The sequence below is a fragment of the Colius striatus genome, chromosome Z (assembly GCF_028858725.1).
Source record: "Colius striatus isolate bColStr4 chromosome Z, bColStr4.1.hap1, whole genome shotgun sequence".
Classification (NCBI taxonomy): domain Eukaryota; kingdom Metazoa; phylum Chordata; class Aves; order Coliiformes; family Coliidae; genus Colius; species Colius striatus.
The window spans coordinates 84,722,421-84,748,390 of record NC_084790.1 but is presented as its reverse complement, the minus strand read 5'-3'; the positions used below and the strand labels follow the sequence as shown (position 1 = coordinate 84,748,390).

The window sequence follows — 25,970 nt, the reverse complement described above, 5'->3', positions numbered from 1 at the left end:
AGCAGCAGGAGGTGGAGTGGTGGGAAAAGCAAGTATTTCCATCAGGATTGGAAATGGGAAGAGAGAGCTACCTCTTTAGAGATGACTTATAGCCTGAGCTCTACTTTAGGAATTTTGGCTGGACTTGCTCCATGCAAGGGCCTTTGAATTTGTGTGCTGTCCCACCTCAGTTTCCCATCTCTCTGTGAGATGAGTTCATAACTACCCATCTGCTTCTTCACATGATACAGACTCCTGACGGTGACAAAAGTAACTAATTCCTTCTCCAAATGAAACTCTTTCTTGCAAACTGTTTTGATAAGGAGACTGAACAGGAGCCCTGGCCCAGGCTGCCCAGGGAGATTGTGGAGTCTCCTTCTCTGGAGGTCTTCAAGACTCACCTCGACATGTTCCTATGCCCGTTGATCTAGGTGGGACCTGCTTCTGCAAGGAGGTTGGACTGAATGATCTCTAAAGATCCTTTCCAACCACTAGCATTCTGTGAGACTTCCCATTGAAGAGCCCACTTCATACATCCCACATGGCTTTTTGTATAAGCACACCAGATGTCATGTCTTCTCCATCCTGGCACTGCCAGCACAGTGGCTCTTCCACCGTCTCCACCTGGCCAACCCTTAGGAGCATCCATGGGATCCATGGCGATCCCCCCCATCCACAGTGACCCCTTTGCTCACCTCTGGGTCGTCAGCTTTTCCTCCAACCACCCAATTCTCCTCCTGAGGAGGGATTTATTACTTTTTCTTGAAGTAGGGGTCCCTATTTAAATGAAACACATTCAAGGCAAACTTGCAGGGAAGTCTCACCTTTCCCTGTGCCACATGATTGAATAGGGGGGCAAAGATGCAACCCCCTTATTAGAGTAATATAATTTTCCATCTCAAATAGGAACCAGGGATGTTTTAATGATTGGGCTCATTAGATGGACTTTCCACTTAAAGTGTCTGTCTGGCAATTAAGGCTGGGAAAAGCATGACTGATGACCACACCTTCTGTGACTTAATGGGGAGTCTGAAGGCTGATCTTATTATCACACTGATACAGTCTGTGATAAAAAAGAATTTAAGATACTCTCCAGAGATTTATTTGCCCATTAGGAAGCTGCCAGGAGAAGGTTAAGGGAACTCATAAGGTCAAAGCTGAACATAGGAAAGTACTAAGTGCATGGGATCCGGGTGGGTAGAAACCAGAGGACACAGTTTCTGCTCTTTGCTCCACTGTTGACCCAATACTTGGCCTTCACCAAGTCATTTTGTTTCTGGGTTGTTTTTTTCCCAATGAGTCTGATCATCACCTTGCTGGACACCACGGTAGCTCTTCAGATGCTTGGTGCAGCAGCACCATGGCTTTGCCTCGGTGGCACGTGTCATCTGCCACGGGAGAGGCAACTGGAAAAAACCATGTTCAGTGGAAAGAAGCACCGTCAGTTGGGAGGAAAACGATGGTGTTAAGGGCAGGGAGATGAAAAAGGGGATGGCAGAATTTCCATTCTCCTCCAAGAGCATCCTCATGGGCCCTCAGTGATTCCCTAACCTATTCTGTCGGCTTTAAAACGTGACCTGATGTAATATTTTACTTAAGCCTGGTGTTTAATGGACTGGAACTTATTGTAGAGCTCACTGTGCTGGCTTCGAACCTCCTGTTGGGTACCATTTTCCTGACATTAGCTTGCCATAGTTTGTCAGTGATTCTAACTGTGCTGATGGGTTGAACACCCCAGGATACAGGAGCTGGCTCTTTCAGCTTTGTACTTACTTCACTTTAGCTTCCTTAAGTACAGTTGGGAGAGATAATTCAGCTAAATATGTTTCAGTAGAAAGTGAAGTTTTTGATGACAAAAAGATTACTGTGCATGTGGGTCAGTTTTGTCAGATTAATGGAGGAACTGTGAAAAACAGACGTGCTTCGTTTCAGCATCTTCAAAGTGAAAGTCTGGACTTTCACAGGCAGTGTGATTTGTTTGCTTCAGTGTTTCCTATGTTTTTTATTAAAGAGATGCCCGTAATTTAGGGAAAGTGTTTTATTTCAGGCTGAGCAAGTGAATTTTTTAACACTTTTCGGTTCCAGAAAGGAAAAGTCGTGCTCACTCCCAGCCTCCCACTCCTGAAAAGCTCTGCACCCTTTGCAAAGGGGGAAGCACTGACTCCATCCCCTTCTGGTCCATTAGGAAAGCAAAGAGTCACAGACTTCTCTCATCATCCCTTCACTTCATTTTCCCTTTGTGCCAAGTGTTGGGAGGCAAAAAAAACCCCCCTGTATATTACTTCAATTTGTGTGAAAACTAAATAACTGAATATGAAGACATTGGCTTTATGTCTTTTAAGGAATCCTTTTGAAGTTGACTCTTTTGACCTTCGAGGCCCTGCATAATTTTTCCTTCTCCTCTCTCCTCCTCTTTGTTGTTCCTTGCACTCCTGTAATCTTCTCTCCTGCCTGCTTTCTTCATCTCCTCCCACCTTGCTCCACGATTCCACTTATCAGTGCCCCGTGTTTGAAGCACTCAGCGCCTCATGCAGCCAGCAGCCCCCTCTCCCCCCTCAAGCCTTTCCTCCCAGCTCCTCTCTGCTAGGAGCCTCTCCTACCCACCCTGTTTTCTCTCTGTTTTTCCTGGGCTCTTTCTACCCCCTGAGTTGCTTTTTTTTCCTCCCTTCCATTGGGAAATGTTAAATCAGGGAACCTGCCTTAATCTTCTGGCAGGCCAAGTGCAATAGGTCCACCCACCGCTTTCAGCAGGGGATGGGCTCTCTTCCCTCTCTCTGGACAGAAGTAGAACTCCACCCTTCCTTGCTAATAGTGTAATAACTGTGTGAGTTTCTTGAGCCGAATCCACATCATGTCCAACCCTACTGTCTTCTCCGTTAGCCTGATGGTCTCCCCATGGGTGGTGGTTGGGGATGGACGCTGCCCTGCAGCATCCAGCACACAGTGGGGTCTCAGCATCCCATCAGCAGGCTCCACTGATTCTCCCAGGTTGGAGTTCTGAATAATTCAATAACAGAGGTTTCAGATAGTGAAACAGATCACTTAGTATAAAAAAATTGCTACAGAGCTTCAACTTTACCAATGCAGGGAATGGTTTTTGCTGTCTCCCGGGAGTCGTAGCTTTGCTGAGGTGAAATGAGAGGACTCAGCTGACTTAGAGAACGCCAGAGTGGTTTGGGTTGGAAGGGACTTTTAAAGGCCATCTAGTCCAACCTCGCTGCCATGGGCAGACACCTTCCACTAGAACCAGTTGCTCAGAGCCCTCAGCAACTGACTTGGGATGATTCCAGGGCTGGAGCTTCTACCACCTCTCTATGGGCAACCCATACCAGTGCCTAATTATCCTCATCATAACGGATTTCTTCCTTCTGTCTGACTTCAATCTTCTTCCTAAAGAGTAAGTTTAGCTCTGAATAAAGGATGTGTACACATGCACACAGGTGTTTCATGGAGATATTTAGGCGTGAGAGAGATGGTCTTGGAGGGGAAACAAAGCTCTCATCCTACATTTATCTCGGCAAAGTTTTCTTGCGTATTCTCCAGGAGGGAGGAGTATGGATTTGCTTCTGGTGCAGGTAAATATTCATAGTGGTTTCACAAGCACTTGAATTCCTCCTGCAGCAAATGTGTAAGCTGAGAAAGGGCAGCTGTGGTTAGTTTTATGAAGAACTGCTCTCCTTTCTTGCCAGGGTACAGAGTTCATTTTTCCACCGACGCATCTCTGACAAACACCCAACGAGAGCATGGCACGGGGAGCCAAGTGATTGTGTTGTCATGGCAAAGACTAGTGAAAGAAGAGCAAGATTTATATCGTGGCTGCTCAGAGGGTTGGAGAAAAATGGCCCAAAGCCAGAAGTCATGCAGGCATGGCTGATACGGTCTTCAGTTTTTGCCAAGTGTGGGCTGGTTGGTGGCTTATGTGAGATGGGCTGCATAGTCTTGGTCCAAGTCTTGGTGGGCATGATTCCACATCACAGAAACCAGCCGTACAGTTGACACGTATGCTGACAGTCTTAGCAGAAAGATAAGTTGCTGAATTGGCCCTGAAGATGAAAAAAAAAGTCCCTAAGAATTTTGAGTTGTGAGAAGTGCTGCCTTCTACCAGGGAAGTGAGAAGAGCAGATGACCCCAGAAAGCCCAGCACACACACACACACACACACAGACACACATGACTCTGGTGATGTTTAATTTACCCAAAAAGCAACAAGAGGAGGGCTTTAGGTTGCTTTCTGGAGATACAGCCTCAGGTACAGATCGTCTGCATGATTGTGGTTGTATTATTTCATCTCCATTGTGCCTCAGCTCCCTGTCTGCAAAACCAGAGCACGGAGTCAGAGGACAGTTTTGGTGGCAGGGATGTTTGGAGGCTCCTGACTCAACTTCCTGATCTAGGTCAGGCTCATGTCTTTTTGTGGGTGAGTTTTGAGTCTCTCCAAGGATACAAATCCCAACGTCTCTCTGGCATCATGGTTCAAGGCTTGACCAGCCTCTATGAAAATATGCTTTTCTTCCATCTGATCTAAACTTCCTTTGCTGCAACTTCTGCCTGTAGCTTCTGTGTGCTCCAGCTCCATAAGGATCTTGGTGGATCTCCACAATGACTATGTCTGTCTGTAGAGCTCCAGCTGTGGTCGCAGAGGTGATGAATAGAGGGAAAGGGTCACTTCCCTTGACCTCTGTGCACCACTTTTGCTAATGCAGCTGATTGTGTGTCTGGCCACCTTCTGTGCAAGGACACGCTACTGACCCCTGGGCACTCTGCTGGCGACCCAGACCACCAGGTCTTTTTCTACTAGATGGCTTTGTGGCCAAACACAAGTGGTTCTTGCTTCCTACTGAGGTGGCATGGATGGGAAATGGCAGAGTCTTGGCAGAGCTCAAAGGGCGAGGAGCAGACTGTCCCTGGAAATGCAGGCTTGGAGGTATCAGGCAGGGTGTGAGCTTGGCCACAGTGAGAACTAAGGCTCAACCTTCTCGTTTGAAAATGTAAAGCCTGTTAGTAGCTGAGAGGTGAGATGGCCATAGGAGCAGGAAAGCACTGTAGAAAGCCTGAGGATATACTGAAGCACTTCTCTTTCTGGTCTCAGGATTGTTCTTGTTCAGAGGAGGAGCAGCTTGTGTAGCCACTGTGGCTGCTGATGCAATACCTGCCCTGTGAATGTAAACGGAAGATTTCTGTCTCCACTGCTGCCCATCCATCACCTTTCACAAGCCTAGAAGCAAAATTAAGAATAAAAGGAATAACGGGAAAATAAAGAAACATTGCAGACAGAAAGCTATCCTCTGTGTTTCACAATTCCATAAACTATGCCCTTCCCTTCCTCTTTAATCACCAGGCATATAAAATATGCTTGCAGCAGAATCATATTCTTCCCATTAAAATTTCAGAAGAGAAATACAGGTCCCATCTGCCTGTTTAGCAAAGCAGGGCAGTGCAGAGCCATTTCTTCTGGGTTTTTTTTCCTTCAAAATCTGCTTTATGGCAGGAGTTGTCTCTTTTAGGACTGGCCATTTATTTAATTTTCTCCTTTCAGCAAGTGTTTTCACAAGCAGCATCCTCCTTATTCTTACACAAGGCTTTCTCCAATGTCTTCAGACTCAAATGCACCTGAAGACCAGAGGTGCAGCCTACGCTTGATGAAGGTCAAGGAGAAATCAAGGTCCTTTAGGACTTCAGCAGGGATGCTAGAGGTGGGTTTCTGCTCTGTAGACAGGACCAGTCACCGAAGAGCAAGAGCTGGCAATAATGAGAAAGTAATAAACTGGATTGTTGAGGCACTCACATGCTTCATTTCCATCCTTCCTTGCTTGCCTCCAAGGATATTTGTATTTGTTTAGGGTTGGTCTGGAGTCAGGATGGGCAGGAGATCTTAGGGATGAGTTGTCTGCCTGCTGGAGGAGTAAATGTGGCATCATCCCTGCCAGACAGCAACTGTCTCCATGACTGCCCTGTGTAAAGGGCAGAGAGAGGAGCTCGTGTGAGGGCAGTCCCTCCATGTGTAGGGCTGGAGGAAAGCAGGACTGAATGAGAGTGCACAACAGCCTCCACTTCTAATTGAACCCCCAACAGAATCATAGGTTCACAGAAGGGTTTGGGTTGGAAGCGACCTTTAAAGGCCACCTAGTCCAACTCCTCTGCCATGGGCAGGGACACCTTCCACTAGACCAGGTTGTCCAGAACCCTGTCCAACCTGACTTGGAGTGTTTCCAGGGATGGGGCATCGACCACTTCTCTGGACAGCCTGTGCCAGGGCCTCACCAGCCTCAGCATGAACAATTCCTTCCTTCCCTCTAGTCTGAATCTCCTCTCTTTTAGTGTAAAACCATCACCCCTTGTCCTATGGCTACAAGCCTGGCTAAAAACTCTCTTCATCTTTCTTCTGAGCCCCCTTTATGTACTGAAAGTCCGCAATAATGTCTCCCCGGAGCCTTCAAGAGGCTGAACACGCCCAACTCTCTCAGCTTGTCCTCACAGCAGAGGGGCTCCAACCCTTTGGATTGTTTCTGTGGTCTTCTCAATACCTGTTCTGTGGCCTCCCACGGGTCACACGAGGCACGTGCAAAACGGCTTGAGTGATTATTTTTAGTGCCGTGCCCTTAACAAACCCTCCTATCCAGCAGAAGGACGTGTCCCTCTTTTTCACCATAACGCCTCATTCTTATTCAGTGGCATTCAGAGCAAGGAGGATTTGGAGGACCAGAGCTATGCAGCTGCTTTTTCCGTGCCTGGAGATTTACACCCGTGCTCCTGCTGCTGTTAAAGTTGCCCGGCTCTGAGTATAAATCAGACCATGCTCTATTAGATGCCTTATTTCCGAGAAGCCGTGTGCAGTGGTAGAAGGAATCCACTGCAGATTTTGTACTGGCTTTTTTGAGGGGCTGAATGGTGACGCAGATGAACTTAGATCCCCCTTTCCTGATGGGTTCACCATACAAGAGGCTTTCTCTTCTCTTTTCTTCTTATTTCTCTCTCTTTTTTTTTTTACCACCTTGGGCAAGAAGCTGTTTGGTTTGATGCAGGTTCAAATTTTATTTTTAAGCAAAAGATGAGAAATGCAGGAGAGGAAACCACACTCTGTTCCTTAAAATAAATGGAAGAAAAGACAGGGCTAGAAAAATATTCTCTGATGCACATGTTTTGTGAGCATGTACCTTGGCATAGGCAGCATCGAGGAACTCTGGATGTTTAACTGGATTGTATCTTTTTCTCTGTAAGGTGCTCTTTATAAGGGTCTGGTTGAGCTCTTGGGCTACAGCCCATCTCTGAGAGTAAACTGCCAACAGATCCCATTGAGCTCTGATTCTGTAATACTGTTTGGGAGAGGGAGTGAAAACCAAACCTAGCCGGTGACCTACCTAAGCAAGCCTGTCACCGAGTCCATGGCTTAGGGAAAGGGGAAAGGTTGGAGCATTTTGGCCATCCATATCCCCTTAAAACCCATCTTGTTGCTCTGGCTGGTGAGCCAGATGTCTCTTCCACCTTCTTATTTATTCCCTGTGCTTTGCATTCCCTTATGCAAGTGCCCGATGCAGTGCTCAGGCTTCGAGAACTGTGGGGGGAGCCTTGAAATCCCCACTTTCACCATCCACAAAGGCTGGAGCTCCCAACATCCACCTGGGCAAGAGGAGCAGCCCTGCTAATAGCCTCCTGCACCCACATCTGCACTCTGCTCGCACACACGCCCACAGCACCATTACCTTCTAATTAAATCTCTTTTTCCCCAATTGGAAGGATTCTGCTATAAACAAGGGTTTTCTCTAACCATAATTGCACTCAGCGGAGGGCAAAGCTCTGCAATAACTCAGGGCTTTGTTCTGTGTGCAGGGAGCGAGTCCCTCTGCCTATCCTCAGGTATGCCAACAATGCAAGCATAACTCCCCTCACCCTGACATGAATCTCAGGGCAGGGTTTGCAAACAGAGGCAGTGGTCAAAATGGGGCTTAAGTGCATTTAGAGATATTTTGAAGTACCGACTAGGGAAAGGAAAGTCCCTGTTGTGCCACAGGGCTGGTGTTTCATCGGTGCGAGGCTTTGAAGTGTGGTGTTGCCAAGCTGCTGGGTTCTTGCCCATTCCTAGGGAGGGCTGAATGGAGATAGATATAAAATGCAAGACATGGAGTTTAGGCTCCTTTTTTTGGTAAATGTCCTCAGGGAAAAAAAAAAGGGTAGAAGGAATCGAAATACTGTTAATGTGGTGCAGATATGAAACAACATGATGTGGATTAGAAGTGCTAGAGATGGGAGGGGCCAAGTGAGTGGACAGACAGGTAGAGAATGTCTGCTTTTACTGTGGCCCCTGAGCTAATGAATTTTCCTCTCCTAGAGGGAATTCACTGCAATACATTTAACCAGAGATTGACCTACTTGTGCTGTGAAAGAAGATGCAAAATGCAGTGAAACGATGGGGAAAGTGGGGTGAAATGCTGATGTTTTCCCCACATAGAATCATGGCCTGAATTAGTGTGATTCCACCTGGTGCTCTTCAGGTTATTTCCCAAACACACCTAACCCAGAGCATTCTCCAGTCCTTTGCCCAGGAGGTCGATCAAGCGTGCACCCTGCTGAGAATGTGCAGAAGTGGCCATGTGCTCCTCATGCACATGCCATGCCCTGCTCCCACACTCACGATCTTGGGGCTGCTGTTGTGTTAGATTGTCTGCATTGCTTTTTTTGGTGTTTATATATATATATGTGTGTGTAAGATAGCAAGAGCAAAGCAGCTGATTCATGAGATACTGGCTGTCTAGGAGCTGAGTGCCAAAACCTGTGTAGCTATGGCTCCGTTGCACGACACTGCGAGGCTGATCTGTAACACTCTGTAGGTTTGCCTGGAAGTTGTAGCACTTTAACTAGGCTGGCCTAGGTATACTTGTACTGTTCCCCTTAAGCAGATGCCATCAGAGCCGTACAGATGTTGTCTCACTCATCCAGCTGTGCCAATGGAAGACAATGACTCTCCTCTGGAGGTTGCTGGCTCTTGTCAATGTGCTGCTGGAACCGCATCAGCCAAACTCCCCTCACCCTGCTGCCCGTAGCAGTTGGAAGAAACCTGGTTGCTGCTTTTTCCCAGCAAAACTTGGGATTTTTATAAGAACAGCCTCAAGGGCAGAGCTGTGAGAAGTAGTTACCTCTGGCCTAAAGTGGATGAAGAGCTGAGGGTCATTTCTTATGCCTCTGGTACATGTTGGACCAGGAAAGAGCATCTGTCCTCAGACTCCAAGTGCTGCGTAGGGGTGTATGCTGTTCGTTGTGCGAAAGGGAATTGGCCACAATGACATGAGATCCTTTTTGTCGTGTTATATCTGTCCCTATTCTATAACTTTTATGCCCAAGCAGCCCTTTCTGTAAGTCACAAACTAGCTGCAGATCCTACGCCAACGACTTCATGGTGGCATCAGCACAGAAGCTCACTGTAGGACGGTGCAGTTGGGATCCATCTGCAAGACCCTGCTGCAGACCACTGTAACATCCTTGTCCTTTTTGCAGTGGTGCAAATCCAGAATAGCATCAGTTAAATCCCTGGAATCAATCCATAGTTACACCAGGATAAATAAGAACATGCTTTACCCTGCAAAGCCCCTCCCCAAAAAAAGCGTAAAATCCATCTGTTCAGCTCCAGCTAGGCCAAGTTCTGGCTGTAGCCAGAACCCTGTAATTCAAAGTCTCCTTTGGACATCCTTTTTGAGTCTGAACATGTGAGCAGCTTCCCTTGAAAATGTTTCCCTGTAAAGGCTTTGCATGCACTGATGTTATGGTTATCGCACATGTAATTTCTCCTGTCATCGTAATGACAGCACGGGGAGTTCAAAATGCAGGAGTAAATATAGTTGGGGGATGGGGGGGGGGAAAGAGAAATCCCAGCCCATTATACTGAATCCCTCTTCACGTCATGGGAGGGATACAGACAGACTCCAAATACCATCAGCATTTCTGGGCTCCAGTTGGAAGCTGCCTGGAGTTCAGGATAGGCCAAAGCAAACAGTCAGGACTGTCTCTCTTTACATGGCAAGGCTGCATTTTCTCCTCCTTTTCCTTACTATTGTTTTTTTTTTACTTTTGAAGGGTCACCCCTCTAAAATCCTTTAGAGACAAAGGGCTGGGGTCGTTTCCTGGCTTGCTTGGGCTGGTTTTGTGACCAGCGGCGTGATGCAGCGCTGATCCTGCACTGAACCTGCCCAGCTGGGAGCTGAATCCCAGCTCAAGGCCTGGTTATTTCTGAATGCTGTCCGATTGCAGCACCATCCTGAAGGGTCACTTGCCAATTCCATTATAAGCCTCATTTACAACTCAGCTGTTTTAAATCGAATCAGACTGTGAGCTGGCATGTGCACGTACTCAGCTGGGATGCAGGACTTGCTTTGCTGGGGAGCCTGATCTCACAGCCCCCTTGCTTTCAACTCCTTGCTTGCAGAAGCAGCCATTGAAAAATTAATCTTACTATTTGCAATGTTGTGGTGGTTGTTTCTTTTTTCTCCATGCATTTGAGCTGAAACATCTAAGCAGTAGATATTTTTCTTCTTCCAGAGTATATCTTGAGGAGTGCTCAGATGGGTTTTTGTGCTGATCCTTTACCAGCTTTGACTGTATTTACCAAACTGGGCATGGGTGGACCTCACTGAGTGGCAGAGATTGCTCAGTCGGGTGAGGCTTTGCAGGGTCAGGGCTCAGCTGAGGACTCAGCTGAGGTTTAGCTTTCTAGCAAGTTAGCAGAGAAACCGGGGGCTTTGCTCACAGAAGGAGCTGAGATACAAATGAGATCTGAATCTGACCTCTGATCTTCAGTTAAATTGTTCTGTAACCTTGAGAGCTGGATTAAGTCATCCCCCGAAGACAGGGAGTTGCCTCTGGATATTCAATGCTTGGGCCACACTGTAAGGTTATGCTCATATATTACCTGTGGTCTTCAGAGAGCTCATTAGTTGCTTAGTTTACATACAAGAAATCTGGATGAAAGTCTCATCGCCTTTCCTTGAGTATCCTCTGCCAAAGCCCAGCAGTATTTCCTCTAGAAACACCCAGCTCAGGGGTCAGAGATGTGATGCACCTCACTGGGGTTTCAGTGTGGTCGGGACATGTGGTTCAGGGAAGTTTTGGCCTGCAGAAAAATAATCACATAACCAAAGAACGGTTTGGGTTGGAAGAGACCTTTAAAGGCCATCTACTGCAACCCCCCTGCCATAGGCAGGGATGTCTTCAACCAGATCAGAGCCCCATCCAACCTGGCCAGGAATGATTCCAGAGACGGAGCATCTGTGATGTTCCTGTGCTGTGAAGCTGGGGCTACAGGTGGTTCTGAGGAGACAGTCCAATGGGTAAAATCTGATCCCCTCTCTGAAGGCAGGGGCTTGAATTTTCACCCTGTGTTGGGGCAGAGCATGGTCCAAGCCCAGGACTAGACATGTGCCCATAGTACCGATGAATGGGCTGTGTCTCTGCAGGCTGGATCACCGTCCCAGGACGAGATGCTCTGCAGAGGCACCTTCCCTGAACACGTGCTTCCAAAAGCCACTTTATGTCCATGTGGGAGCTATTCTGTCTGGGCTGTAGCAGGGGAGCTCGTGTGCTTAGTGCTCCAGGACTTAAATGTCAATTAAAAATGAATGAGACTGCAAAGGCTCTCATGAGAACCAAGCAGGAAGATAATATTTTGGGTTGTGCTGTAGTAAAACAGACCAATCTGAGGAGCTGCTGTCGAAAATACCCGTGGGACTGCAAGCCTAATGAACACCAGCGTGGTGTAAGCAGTGGAGGCCGTAGTGGGAGGTGAAAGGTGAGGCTGGGCTTGAGCTCTGGGGCTTAGCCCAATGCAAACTGGGTTTTAGAGACACGCCAGCTCCTGAGGTTGTCCTCATGAGATGTAGGACAAGGCCTTGGTGCGAGGCTGCAGATGTCTTGGCCATGAGGGGCGTGCAGTGGTGGGCACATTTTGGACAGTGCATGGGGACAAGGGGCTCTTCCTGGAGGGATGATGTTTGGAGAGATGGTAGGGGGCCAGCAGGAAGCTCCCTCAAACAGGGTATGTGACTGAGGATGCCCAGTGATGCTGTGGGGGAGCCTGGTGAGGGTCCAGAGGAGCAGCCCTGCCTGGGCAGTGAGGAAGAGCACAGCTGCTGCCACCTCCGAGCTCAGCCTCCCACCCCACGGCTCCTGCAGCCTGCCCGTACCTGCTCCCCAGCCCGTGTTAAGCCTGCTCAAACACTGCACCGCCTTCTCCTCGCATTGTTTTCTGTACCCCACACCCAGCACCAAAATAGCGATAACCCCCCCTTCCCCACCCTCCCGCGGTGACTCAGGCTGGCGAGCAGGCACACATCTGCTTCTGATTTAACGTGCTGCAGCTCTGACCCTTTTATTTTTATTCCCAAAGTCTCCCTTTCGGTGGCTTTCTCTCTAGGGGCGAGGAGAGAGGAGAGGAGAAGGGGGAGCTGGATCCCTGCCCTTCACGCCCTGTTTTTTTTTTCTGTGGGGGCACCCAAGAAATTTCTTTCCCGTGCTTTCGGAGCCGTGTTTGTGTGCAGGCTGGTGACAGCCTCACCCGGATCCACGTCCAAGTCCCTTGCAATCCTGTCCACTCCGGAGGGACGCCAGCCAAACCAGTTTTCCATGGTTAAGCTGGGCACATTTTTCCACCGTGGGGCTGTGTTTTTTTGCTTTCTGTCAGGAAGCAAACCCACCCTGTGTGTGTGTGTGTGTGTGTGTGTGTGTGTGTGCAACGTTCAATAGCAGCCTTCTTTTTTTCCACTTTATTTTCCTTTCTCTGGCTCTGAAGAAGAGCAGAACGAGAGGGAGCGAAGGGTTTGCCTGTTCTCCCAGGAGAGCTCAGAATGGGAGGAAATGGCTTGCTATGGGGTTTTTTTTTGTCAGCTATTTTTAAGGCCTTGCTGGAAGGAGGTTCCCACCACCGACAGGCTTGCAGGGTTGTATGTTGTGTACCCATAGGGATGTATCCTAATCTATCTATATCATCTATGTATCCCCCTATAGCAGGGTCTGAGCAGCTTGCACAAGGGTGTTGTTGGGGGACAGCAATTGCAAACACATAGGCAGAAATGCCACCAACAATGTCAGAAACCTCATGGACCCTCATCTGTCTCATGCCTGTGATGCTGGAGGGAACAGCAACCTGGTGTTCAGCCAGGCCAGCTCCAACATAGGCACATCACTGGTGGGGATTTTCTTCTTGCTCCTTCCCACCCCCCACCTCTTTTTGGGTTGTTTTGGGTTCTTAGGGTCTTTTTTTTTTCTCACAGAACACAGCATGGGAGGGGGGAACATGTCACTTGAAGAGTTTCCATGAGAGTGGAGTGGTTGCATGGGGTGACTGGAAACTGTTCTGTTTCAACTGTTCTGTTTCAACTGTTCTGTTTCACTTGACACGTTCCCCCTCCCACGGGGATTTCCACACACACATGCACACACACACACAAGCACACACATATATTGTGTATCGATGTGAGTGCATTTAGATAAAGAGGGAGGAGAGATACTCAGACAGGATCATTTCCTGAAGCAGTGACATCACATTTTAAAAGTCCCCTAAATGCTGGAGCGTGGCCAGAAGTGCATCAAGGCTAAAGCAGCCACATAGAGAGAGACCACTGAGGGTTTCCAAGGAAAAAAACCCTTGTAGCTGACTGGATATTGAGCACCTCCAGCCTTGCAGCATCTCCTGAGACCTCAGCAGAAAAGGGACCTGATGCCCAGAGCACCATCCTCGTGAGCTCCCAGAACTCCAAGGAGCTGCTTGGTTGTGGAGACAGGGCTAAAAGTAAACACTGGGGTCGGATGTAACCACCCTATAACATCCCCTCCCTTGGTACCTGACTGAACTCTGTGGTTAATTAATTTGCCTCTGCTTGGTGTGTAGATGTAGCCCTCAAAACACCATCTGGAGCCAGGCTGTGCCTCGATGTAGCTCAACTAATTCTTTATGTTTATTTGACCATTTATCACAGGGATAGCCCTTTGCCAGATCCTGCTCAGTACGTCAGATGGGACTTGTCACGTGGCACGCTGGCTTCATCAAGCTGCCACCCAAAAGTGACCCAGAGCTCCTGATTTTGGAGATTTATATAAACTCTGAAATTGAGAAGCGTGCTGGGTAATGTAAAGAAGCCAGAAAGAAGGAAGCGAAGTGAAAAACACGGCCCTTCAATTATAGGAGGCATTGAACTCTATTCTGTCCCTGCCAGAGCTCCTGTTTGCATATATCTGGGGCCCAAGAACTCGTTTTAAGGAAATAGGAGAGCCACGAGGCTTGGTCCCTGTGGTGTGATGGCATCTTCCCAGCATTAGTCCTGCTGTGTGCAGAGCTGCCAGGCAGCAGGTCCCTACGGGCTCAGCCAGAGGCCACGTGTTGCTCCATCAAACTTCATACCAGAGTCTGGGAGATTGTTATAGAATGATGTTCAGGTCTGGCCAGTATGGGAGACCTTGGGGTACACCTAAGGGGATGCTGAGGCTTTTTGGATACCTGGTGCCTATTATGATGTACAATGAGGGAGAGAGGAGCTCAACCTGTTCCTCATGACGTGCCCCATGGGCTGGGATTGGGTTCTGGTGGTCACAGAGCAGCAGCAAGTTCCCATTACAACCAGTAGCACCTGACCATTCAGCTTACTGTGGGAAGATTTGACTCATGGTTTGCAATTTTGCCAGATTGTATCTTTAAATAAACAAAGCTGTTGAAGTGCAAGGTGCCCGGCACAGGCTCTGGGTAGCTGGAGCTAACCTGCAGGGACACATTTGTTGAGAGACGCGTTATTTGCTGCCACGTATAATGAGCCTTTAAAAATTCCCCAGGGTGGATTCAGAAAGGGCACTGGAGATGCTTGTGCCTCTGCACCTCAGCGAGTGAATGAGTGGCAGCTGTAATCACTATTCATCTTCTTACAGCAAGTCATCCTCGTGGTACTTACCCCGCCCTGCAGTATTGATGCGCCTCAGGTGTGCTGGGGCAGCTGAGCTGCCGTGTGAATTCTGGAAATGGGGAAGAGTGGCTGTCACTAAAACAAAGGAGGGGTTAAATACGTTGTTGTTGGGATCTTTGGGCACTCTGGAGGTGGTTCTCCGCCACCTTTTGTCTTGGATTCCCGGATGAGACTTCAGGTGAAGATGGCTTTCTGTTGGCCTGCTTATAGGACACTAGCAATTGTCCTGTATAAAGATATAGTCACTAACAGCCAAAAAAAAAGGTCAGGTTTATGTCGTTGTCGAAACATAAATGGTTCACACAGGCTCAGCTTGCCAGCCAGATGTTGTTAAGGATGAAACTTTGTATGCCCAGGGATTTTGTTTGGAGATCTGTATTAATATGGGGAAATCCAGTAGGTAATGAATAAATACCAGGCTGAAAGTCACCTGCATGATCTCAGTCCCTGGAGCATAACCACTTCAGTATGTGATCAAACTGTGCTTGACTTCCACGGCTCTTCCGTCAGGTCAGAGTTGACTCACACATCCTTGGCTCTGTGGAGGCTGACCAAAAAGGGTCAAGCTGTCCCCATGGGGCTCCATGGCTATCCCTCTCCTCCCAGCATCAATGGGAGGTCTCCATCCCTGTCTGGTTGGCCACCATAGGCACCTTTGCACTGGCATCCTTCAGAGCATCCCCTTAAGTTGTACTGACCTGCTCCATGTACGGAGCTGCACCCTTGCCAGGGTGATGCCACCTCGGCAGCCACCAACAGGGATTTGTCTCTGTCCTTGATGTGAGTGTCTTCCCTGGCCAATACAACCCTCTTTGAGTCCTTCCTTCCCAAAGAGGAAGAAACTTCTTTCTTTGAGGAGAAACTCCTTTGATGCTGAGGTGAGGGAGCCCTGGCCCAGGCTGCCCAGGGAGGGTGCGGAGGCTCCTTCTCGGGAGGTTTCCAAACCTGCCTGGACATGTTCCTGTGCCCCCGATAGAGGGGAACCTGCTTTAGCAGGGGGTTGGGCTGGGTGAGCTCTGGAGGTCCCTTCCACCTCCCACCATATGGAGATTCTGTAATACTTTATCCAGAACTAAGCAAAGTCCATGATTCTTTTGAGAAAGGATCCTCGGTTTTGGGTGGATGAGCTTATAGCATACCTCTTAAAATCCAAACACCCCCAACTTTCCCAGCTCAGTCCCGCACTCCCCAAGCAAGACTGGTCCCAAGGGGAAGGCTGGTCTCGGTTATTAGAGCTCAGGCGGGTGCCCAGCCCGGCAGTAAAACCCTGGTGCTGTTGCTAGCAAGCCAGCTCCCTCCCACAGCATCATCTCTGGGGCTGCAAAGTATCTCATCTCCTTTACAAACCCAATGATTTCCATGCGAGGGAGGCAGAAGTCGGTGTCACCGAGTTCTCCTCGTCGTCTGGGACATCTCACAGGGAAGTGATTGAAAGATGAGGAGTGCTCTTGGCCCCACCTTGCTGCCAGAGGGGAGAAACGCTCAGTACTGGGGTGGGTGATTTAATAACATGTTCTTCTGGAAACAAGATGTTCAGAGGGGAGGTGTTCTGAGGGAAACATTTGCCTTTTTGGGATTTTTCACCTTTTTTTTTCTTTTTTGAGGGAAAAAATAACAATCCCACCTCTCTGCCTGCCTTTCAAACAGGCTTTGAGGGATCCCAGCTCCTTCTTGCTATGAAAGAAGAGGTGTCTTCCAAATTGGAGTTGAGCCTTTGGCCAAGGCAGTGGTGTTGTCCCTGTGGGGATGGCCTCTGGTGGGATGTCAGCTTGGACAGCTTTGCTCAAGGAAGTTTGCACAAGGGACTTGCTCAAGGACATGGAGCAATCAGAGGATGCAGGAGCAGAACTGCAGCATCCCTGTACAAGAAAGACCTCACTACAAGAAAGACAGGTTTTAGTGCATGTCCAGAGCAAGGCAGCAGAGCTAGGGAAGGGTCTGGGGCACAAGTGTGATGGGGAGCAGCTGAAGGCCCTGGGAGCGTTCAGCCCGGAGAAGAGGAGGCTTCTTACTCTCAGCAACTCCGTGACAGGAGGTTGTGGCTGGGGATGGGGGTCAGTCTCCTCTCCCAAGTAATGAGTGATGGGACAGGAGGAAATGAGTTCAAGTTGCACAAGGGGAGGTTTAGATTGGGAATTAGGAACAATTTCTTCCCCCAAGGGCTGTCCAGCCCTGTCCCGGGCTGCCCAGGGCAGTGGTGCAGTCCCCATCCCTGGCTGGATCCCAAAGCCCTGTAGCTGTGGGGCTGAGGGACGTGGGTTAGTGGTGGCCCTGGCAGTGCTGGGGGAATGGTTGGACTGGAGGAGCTTAAGGGGCTTTTCCAACTAAAATGGTTCTGTGGTTCTATACCCCCAAGATAACAAGGTGGCTGAGGAGCAGGAGCTATCAATCACTGGTCAGCATATCCCAGGGAAAGCAGCTGTAATATTTTAACAGATTAGAGTAATCTCACATGCACATCTTAATTGCCTCATTACAGCACAGTACAAATAAACCTGGGGGAAAAAAAAATAGAAAAACATCTATTTATGGAGTGATGGATGTAGCAGAGAGGTCTATGTGCACAGGACCAGGGGTGAGTGCAGAGGGAGAGCAGCCAGCCCAGCCCTGGTGTTGCCTCTGCTCCCACAGTCTGGAGGGGCATTGGGAAAGAGGAGCAGGGAGCAAAGCATCTGTCCCTCAGGGTGCTGAGTTTCCTAGGCATGGGGAAAGGACCTGGTGATCGAAAATTTGTCTGAATGGGGAAAGGTGTTGAGACCTCCTGCTGAACCCCTGTCCTGTGGCAGGCAGCAGACTGGGGTGGCTGGGGGTGCTCAGGCCCAGCCACCCCCAGGATGCTTTGTGGATGGCTTCATCCTTCAGATGTGGAGCTCGAATCCCTCCTGGGGTTTTGTGCCTGCAGGAACCAAGCATGAGGGATGCTGTGTTGGAGTGGCAGGGTGCAACTGAGGATGGAGAGCAGCAGTCAGGGTTGCTTAACCCCAAGCCAAGCCCCTGGGCTGGCACCCCAGACCCTGCTTCATGCATGTGCTGGGTGAAAAACTGGAGATACCATTAGTTCTGTCTGGGAAAAATGTCATTTTGACACCAGTAGCTGGCAGAGATTAGCCAGAGCCTCAGGCTCTTTCTCTGAGTGCAGAATGGGCATGGCATGGGGGGGGGCAGAGGGAGCATACCCTGAGGCACCCCCCGTGTCTTCGGGGTGGCACTCCCAGGTAGAGCCAATATAGGCACAGCAAAAAGAATCATAGTCAAGAGCCAGCACCTTCCCATGGGGAAAATCATAGCCTAGCAGTCCACATTTTAAGAGGAAATGCTCCGAGAGTCCCTTTTCAAATGTGAACGTATAAAAAAGCATTGCAACCATGGAATGTTAAAGTACAGACATATAAATAAGTAATGGTGTAAACAAGCAAATCTTAATATTAAGCTGCATTAAAATGGAGATATATTAAAATATAAACCTATTAAAATATTAAAATAATACCGTTGCAATGATAACACATTAAAATATTTAAGTGCTGCGTGTTGTAGTAGTGGTGTTACAATACCAGCATGCAATTAAAGGCCAAAATTGCCACCTCACAGCTCAGACTCAGGTGGTGAAGGGCTGCCCTCCTAGAGGGAGTGGACACCCCCCAGCCTGGCTGTAGCCCTGACCCAGGAGCCAGGCATTGCATGAGCCTGGGGCTCTTCCTGGCAGCTCTTATCTCACAGAATCACACAGAATCACAGAATCTCCTCCAAGGGCCCTTTGCAGGGCGTTGTCGATTGAGGAAGAGAGATTGAGGAAGAGATTGAGGAAGGAGATGAGGAGAGGGAAGTGCTGATGAGGAGGCTTCACAAGTCTCCCGCTTCTGGCTTTGAGCAATACTTTGAGCAGGAGCAGGATCCTGTCAGGGCTGGCTCATCTTTCCTAGGGCTCTTCCGAGCTGTGGCAGTCCTCTGTTTCCACTCGTACAAACGCACACAGGCGATACTCATTTGCTTTGTTTTCTGTAGATGTGTCTCTATAATCTATTGAGTAGAATTCTGTGGGTTTTTTTTTTTCCTTAGCACAGTGTTAAGCCAGCGTTTCGTGTCTCTCTCTGATATTTCAGTCTTGTGTTACTGTTTTTCAGAGGCTGTGTTGTACTGAAGGAGGCTTGAAGCTAAAAGCAGACAGGAGGATAAAGCAACCAAAAAATGAATATAAAATACAGAAAGGGCTTTTGAGCAGCAGAGTGTCCTGGGTGAGCTTTGGGTCATCCCAGGGAGTGGGCAGCTGCTGGGGATGTTCAGCTTGGAGAAGAGGAAGCTGAGGGCAGACATTCTTGCTCTCAGCAACTCCCTGACAGGGGGTTGTGGCTGGGAGGTGGTGGGTCTGGCTCTTCTCCTGAGTAGCAACTGACAGGGCAAGAGGAAACAGCCCCAAGTTGCAATAGGGATATATAGATTGGAGAACAGGAGCAATTTCTTCCCCCAAGGGCTGTCCAGCCCTGTCCCAGGCTGCCCAGGGCAGTGGTGCAGTCCCCATCCCTGGAGGGATCCCAAAGCTGTGTAGCTCTGGGGCTGAGGGACACGGGTTAGTGGTGGCTGTGGCAGTGCTGGGGGAAAAGTTGGTCTCGAGGAGCTTAAAGGGCTTTTCCATCCTCAACCATTCTGTGTTTTTGTGATATGATGTCCATCACACTGGTGTGGTGGTCACTGTCCCAAAACCAGAAGGATTTTCACCCATAAAGAGGACAAAGCTTAGCCCCCCGCTTCTCCCTCTGCTCTCATGTCTCAGCCCCAGGTGCCATCGTACACAGACAGAGCTCACCATGTGCTGGGGGAGAGCTCCTGTGTCGCAACAGCATCTCCCAGGATCATTCTTTTATAATCAGGGCTCTTCATGGGAAAAAAAAATAATAATTAAAAAAAAAGAGCGATGCTTGAGTTTTAATTGTGCCCATAAATGTGATGTTTCCAGAAGTTATCAGCAGAACACGTCTATTTTAGGTGCCCTCCACTCTTTCCCCCCACCCCCCTCACCCCACTCTGGTTTATTTTAACAATGCTCTAATTCTCTGTTATAAAAGGTGATTTTTCTGCTTAGCTCCATGGACCCTGCTCAGCGTTTGCACTCGTGTATGTGCATGGACTAGGGACATTTGTCACCATCTGATGCTATTTTTAGGCCTGTTATTCTTGAGGATCCCACCCCTGTCTTGAGGAGGGGAAGGGGGGAGTGCAGGAGGAGGAAGAGGAGGGGGGAGTGGGAGGAAGGAAAACGTCAGCCTCAGCACAGTTCCAGCCTCTGGCCATCAGCCTCCCCGGGGGTATGGGAACCATAAGGTCATTTCTCAGAGTCGCTGAGCTCTGGAGCTGTCAAACCACCCTGCGAGCTAAAAAAATGCAAATGTATGCAAATGGATGGGCTGTTTCTCTTCCTCTCTTCCCTTCCCCACCTCCATTTAAATGACATGAATCACCTTCAATTTTGCCAGCATCCTGTGAAGTTATCAGCTTGCTTAAGTGCTTCGGTTAACAGAACTGCATCCCGAGAGGGGAAAAGAAAGGAAAAGGGAGTCCATTTCCACCTAAAGGAGCTGTACATCAGTTTAAGTTTTTAATCACATACCCCCTGATCTCCTAATTCCCTCTTTTTTTTGCTTTCTTGCTGCTGAGTGAATAATCCACAAATTAGGCAGGATGGAATTTAGTATCCGGGGGAAAAAATCGTATAAAATCAATATATTCTTGTGTGTGTATGTATATTTATATAAAAAGAGAGAGAGATTATATAAATATGTATTTAGTCTAATATTCTGCTTTTCTGCTCTGAGTGTGATCTGGCAATTAAAAGATTAAAATAGACTCATTAGAAGACAGGTCTCTTCATGCAAGGAGCCCCTTTGACACTAATGCTCCTTGCAAACAAAAACAAACAAGTGGAAGATAAAGACAGCTGCAGAAATTTGATTGTTCATGCTTGTTGTTAAGGATACAAAGCCCTAAAAAGGAAGTTGTCTCTTTCCTCCTCCTGACCAGGGGTTATTTATTGTCTTACGCTCCACTCGAAGAACACATTGGATTTACTTTCATTCGTTGGTAATTTTCAAGGCAGATTTGCTCCAGAGCCAGTCAGGCTGGTAGAGGAGCAGAGCTAGTTAGTGGTGAAGCACAGCATGCTGTAATGAATCAATTTGTTTCAGACAACAGACATAATTAGCGTGGAGCTAATGGGCACACCATGGGATAAGGGACCAGAGCATCGTCCCTCAGCCAAAAATGCCAGTGGCTGCAGCCGAGAGGGGCTCAGAGGGATGTGGTTCCTGGTTCTTCTTCCCCATCTCTGGGCACAAAGAGGTGGCTGACAGCGGTCCCCATGGTGAGGGCTGCCCTCAGGCCTCCCTGAGGCTTCATTAGCTCCAGGACAGCTCATCTTGCATCAGCGCTGCTCCCACCAGGCCAGTAGTCATACTCCTTTCCCAAGTGTGCTCTGTCTGGGTCGCACCTGCTTCCCAAGGCCATGCTCCCTGTCTCCCACATCGTGAGGGTTCAGCACTGCTGATTAGGTGTGGGGGTGATATCTGCAAGGTCTGGAGACTGACCCTGCAGAGAGAGGAGAAGGGAGGTAACATTCCTCTTCCCACGGGAATGTTTGCTGCAGAGCGGTCCCATCCACAGCTCTCCAGCCTCCCCCAAGGGCCACCGGCTTGCTGGCCAAGCTGATGCAAGGGTTTATCTGGACAGCTTCCATCAGATCAGGCTGTTTTCATTCCTGAGAGCCGGAAGCATGTGGTAGGGTGGGAGCCAGCCCCTGACTGTAAGGTAGAGCAGGTCACTGCAGCTGCTGGAAGGAGGTTTGGAGTCAGCCTGGCCCAGAAGCTGAGCAGGTAAGGACACCCAGGACGTGGTGACAGATCCCAAGAGAGGTGTGGATTTAGGGCTGAGAAGTTGCCAGAGATGCGGAGGGTGGGATTTGGAACCTACCTGATGGCATCAGCCTTGTGAAAGGGGCCAGAGTGGGGCTGCAGCTTTACTTAGGTGTGCCGTGGTCTCTCTCAGAGACTAATGGCTGTGAACTGAGTTCTACCTGCAGCAGAGCCACGAGACGGTGCTCACAGAGGTGACACTGCATGAGGACGTGCTCTGTGTCCTGGGGGTTTCCAAAGGGTTAGTGTATTCAAAGTTATTCTGGCCGTTTGATGTATTCTCTGTGTGATGAGATTAATGTATTCATCGCTTGCTGGAGGAAGTCGCTCTCCTTTCCTGGGATTTCTCATGTGGAAGGGCTGCTGGAGCCATGTGAAAGAGGAAACATCTTACAGATAAAAAAAGGGCCAAAAAAAAAGTCAGTTTTTCCTTTTGGGTGTGGGCTTTTTGCTTCCGAATTTCCCTTTGAAGCTGGAGCCGCTCTAGCAGGGGAAGGTGTCTGCCAGATGTACAGGGCATTCGATACCGTGCTGACAAGTCCAAACAGGACTGGGAATAGAGCAAGCTCAGCTCGTGGGTGAAGATAGCAGCCAGCCATCTGCCTCTGGCCAGGCTGTTGCTCCCTGCTTGTCTGTCTTTGAGTGTTTAGGTACACTGTGACACGATGACTCCTTGCTTGCCTCCCCAGTTTCACTCAGGAAAACATCCCTGTGTAGGTTGTCCACATGCTGAGGTGGCATGGGGTAGCATCCAGGAGTGAATCAGCAGGAGGGACACAGAACTGGAGACCTGCAGACTCCTCTCCTGCTGCAGCAAACATCCATGACCAGCAATCCCTCTGTTTTGGGACATTCAGTTGTACCAGTCCCTAAAATAATTGATAGATGAGATGGACACTCCTTGGCTTGTTTTTTTTAAGCAGTGGAGGTGCTTGCACGTGGCAGCATGAAGCAATACAGCATCACCTTTTCACCCTTTCCCCACAGATCTCCTGACAGGGCAAATTCAACATAGACTGATAGAATTATTTGATTGGAAGAGGTTTTTAAGGTCATCAAGTCCAACCCCTCCCCTCACACTGCCGAGCCCACCACTAACCCGTGGTCCTCAGCACCTCAGCTCTACAGCTTTGGAGTAGCTCCAGGGATGAGGACCCCCCCCCAGCTCCCTGGGCAGGCTGGCAGAGGGGCTGACAACCCTCTCAGGGAAGAAGTTCTTCCTCATCTCCAGTCTGAACCTCTACTAGTGCAACTTGATGTCGTTTCCTCTTGTCCTGCCCCTCCATGTGCCTGGAAAGGTGTTGGTCCTGGGAAGATGTGGAAGAAAGGTGCTGGGGAGGGAGCCATTGCACAAGGTTCCTGGGGGAGGGATGTGAAAGAAGAGAGGGAGCTTGTGTGGTTATGAAAGGGTGAACAGGGTGGCAGTTGAGAAGGGTGGAGACAATTAATGTCACATAGGACCTGGAGGAGTTGTGCGTGTTATGGAGATGCCCTGGGGCGGTGAATGCTGAGAGACTGGCTGGGACCCCTTTCCAATTCCCTCCTATGTTTTGTCCTAGGGCACTAAATGAGAATATGGCCAATGGCATTGAAGATCTTATCGGGATCCCATTCCCGAACCACAGCAGCGAAGTGTTGTGCGGTCTAAACGAGCAGCGGCATGACGGCCTCCTCTGCGATGTCATCCTCATCGCACAGGACCAGCAGTACCGGACCCATCGGTCCGTCCTCGCCGCCTGCAGCAAGTACTTCAAAAAACTCTTCACTACCGGCACTTTAGCAGACCAGCCCTATGTTTACGAGATTGACTTTGTCAAGCCTGAAGCACTTTCTGCCATCCTGGAGTTTGCCTACACCTCAACTCTCACCATCACCACCTCAAACGTCAAGCACATCCTCAGTGCTGCCAAGATGCTGGAGATCCAGTGCATTATCAATGTATGCCTTGAAATCATGGAGCCCGACCGAGAGGCGGAAGAGGAAGATGACAAAGAGGATGAAGATGATGACGAAGATGAAGATGAAGAGGAGGAGGAGGAGGAGGAGGAGGAGGAAGAGGTGGAAGATTTCGTCAATCAGGAGAACCTAACCGATGTCCAAGAAGTAAGCTGTCACCAAAGCCCTTCTAAGTCTGATCTTACCGAAGAAGCGTATACAGAAGCACCTAAAGACTTTCCAAATCACTACCCGGCCAATAACTCCTCTGGACACTTGGGCATGATACGAGACTTCTCCATCGAGTCCTTGCTAAGGGAAAACTTGTACCCTAAGGCAAACATCCCCGAAAGGAGGCCAGCTCTCTCTCCTTTCACCCCTGGCTTCTTCCCCCATCTATGGAACGGCGATTTCAGCTCCTTCCCCCAGCTGGAGGAGCCACAAGTAGACAATGGCCCCTTGGATCTGGTGATTAAAAAGAGGAAGATTAAGAAAGAGGAGGAGAAGGAAGACCTGCCTCCACCTCCTTTCCCCAATGACTTCTTCAAGGACATGTTTATCAACACCCCAGCAGCTCCCTTGGGGCATATTAAGGCAGAGACTGACTATAGCTCTTATCTCAATTTCCTAAACTCTACCCAGTTTGGTGGAGTTTTTCCCCCATGGCCTCTGCAGGAAGAGAGGAAGATAAAGCCCAAAGCGTCCCAGCAATGTCCCATCTGTAACAAAGTCATCATGGGGGCTGGGAAGCTGCCCAGGCACATGAGGACCCACACGGGAGAGAAGCCGTATATGTGCAATATCTGTGAAGTCCGCTTTACCAGGTGGGTGAGGGCGTGGGGGAGGGTGGTTGAGGAAGGGCCGTGACCAATGGCTGATTCCAAAGCTGCACATGTCTTTTTCTGCCCTAAAAAAGTAGCAAAGAGAGCAGGGCACGATCTCTATCCCTTCCATTAAAAAAAAAAAAGCAGTAAGGGAGGGTGGAGGAGGAAAAGGAACCTACTGATTTTGGTGGGTTGTGGATCACATCCACAGCTCACTGGATCCATCCTCTCACAGGACAAAAGCTTAAATAAGCAACAGGATAATTTCATCCCCACCGTAGTTCACCACAGTTGTACCAGAGAGAGCTGGAAAACAGATGGTCAAGCAGCCAAAGAGGCTTCATCTTTTGTGTGCTGGGAGATGCATTGAGCCGGGAGGGCTGTGGAGCTGTGGGATGTAATTAGTTTGGGTTTGCACATTTTGGCGTCAGTGTAGACCACAACCAAGTTGCACATGTTTAGACATGACAGCATCTTGGCTTTCTGAGGACTGAGCAGCCTTAATTATTATATGTCAGTAGTGAGGTGGGTGTTGGTCTCAGTAACAAGTGACCTGACAAGAGGAAATGGCCTCAAGTTGCACCAGGAGAGATGTAGATTGAAGATGGGGAACAATTTCTTCCCCCAGGGGCTGTCCATCCCTGTCCCAGGCTGCCCAGGACAGTGGTGCAGTCCCCATCCCTGGAGGGATCCCAAAGCAGTGTAGCTGTGGGGCTGAGGGACATGGCTTAGTGGTGGCCGTGGCAGCGCTGGGGGAATGGTTGCACTCGAGATGCTTGAAGGTATTTTCCAACCTCAATGGCTCCGAGATTCCGCGATCCATCACCTTGAATACCGGCTGCCCAAGAACCTGGCACCTCAACTCTTTCCATGGTCAGTGTAAGGACACTGGCACCCTGAGAGAGGCAGATGAGGCAAGGAGATGAGTGAAGGTGCCATCTCTGAGCAACCTGCAGAGCTTACCTAAGGAAAGCAACTTTTAGTCATCTCAAGTGAGGTGAGACTGTCCCCACGATGGGCTGCTCCAAGGTAGGCATGACCGTACAGATCCACCTCCCCTACCTGGTGCCAGCCTTTGCACCTCTCTTCACCCCAGCAGACCCCTCAGTGGTGGTAAATTGGAGTGGGCTACACACATCTAATGCAGCCCACCTCTTAAAAGCTAAGCAAATTTAATCATCGAGCAGAGACAAATAGATTCCTGGGCCTGCTCTTGCTGGGCATAATTAATATCTAATGAGTACAATCTTTACCATAATAATAAAGCTTTCTGACAAGAGGATGATATTTCAGCTTCTGGCTGCATGTGAGAGCCCTGTTAGGCTGGGGCTCACAAACCAGGGGAAAATAATATGCAGAGCAGGGAAAGGCGAGTTCCCAATAACGGCCAGACACCTGGG

At 49.1% G+C, this 25,970-nt stretch overlaps 1 protein-coding gene across 1 annotated transcript in view; it reads left to right on the top strand.

Moving 5' to 3' along the window:
- ZBTB7C (zinc finger and BTB domain containing 7C) overlaps positions 1 to 25,970 on the top strand; it is a 47,346-nt gene that overhangs the window by 15,050 nt on the left and 6,326 nt on the right. The window contains exon 2 of the mRNA XM_062018600.1: positions 23,371 to 24,570. Within this exon, the coding sequence (XP_061874584.1) occupies positions 23,387 to 24,570 (1,184 nt within the window). The 5' untranslated portion in view covers positions 23,371 to 23,386. The remainder of the gene's footprint in view (positions 1 to 23,370; positions 24,571 to 25,970) is intronic.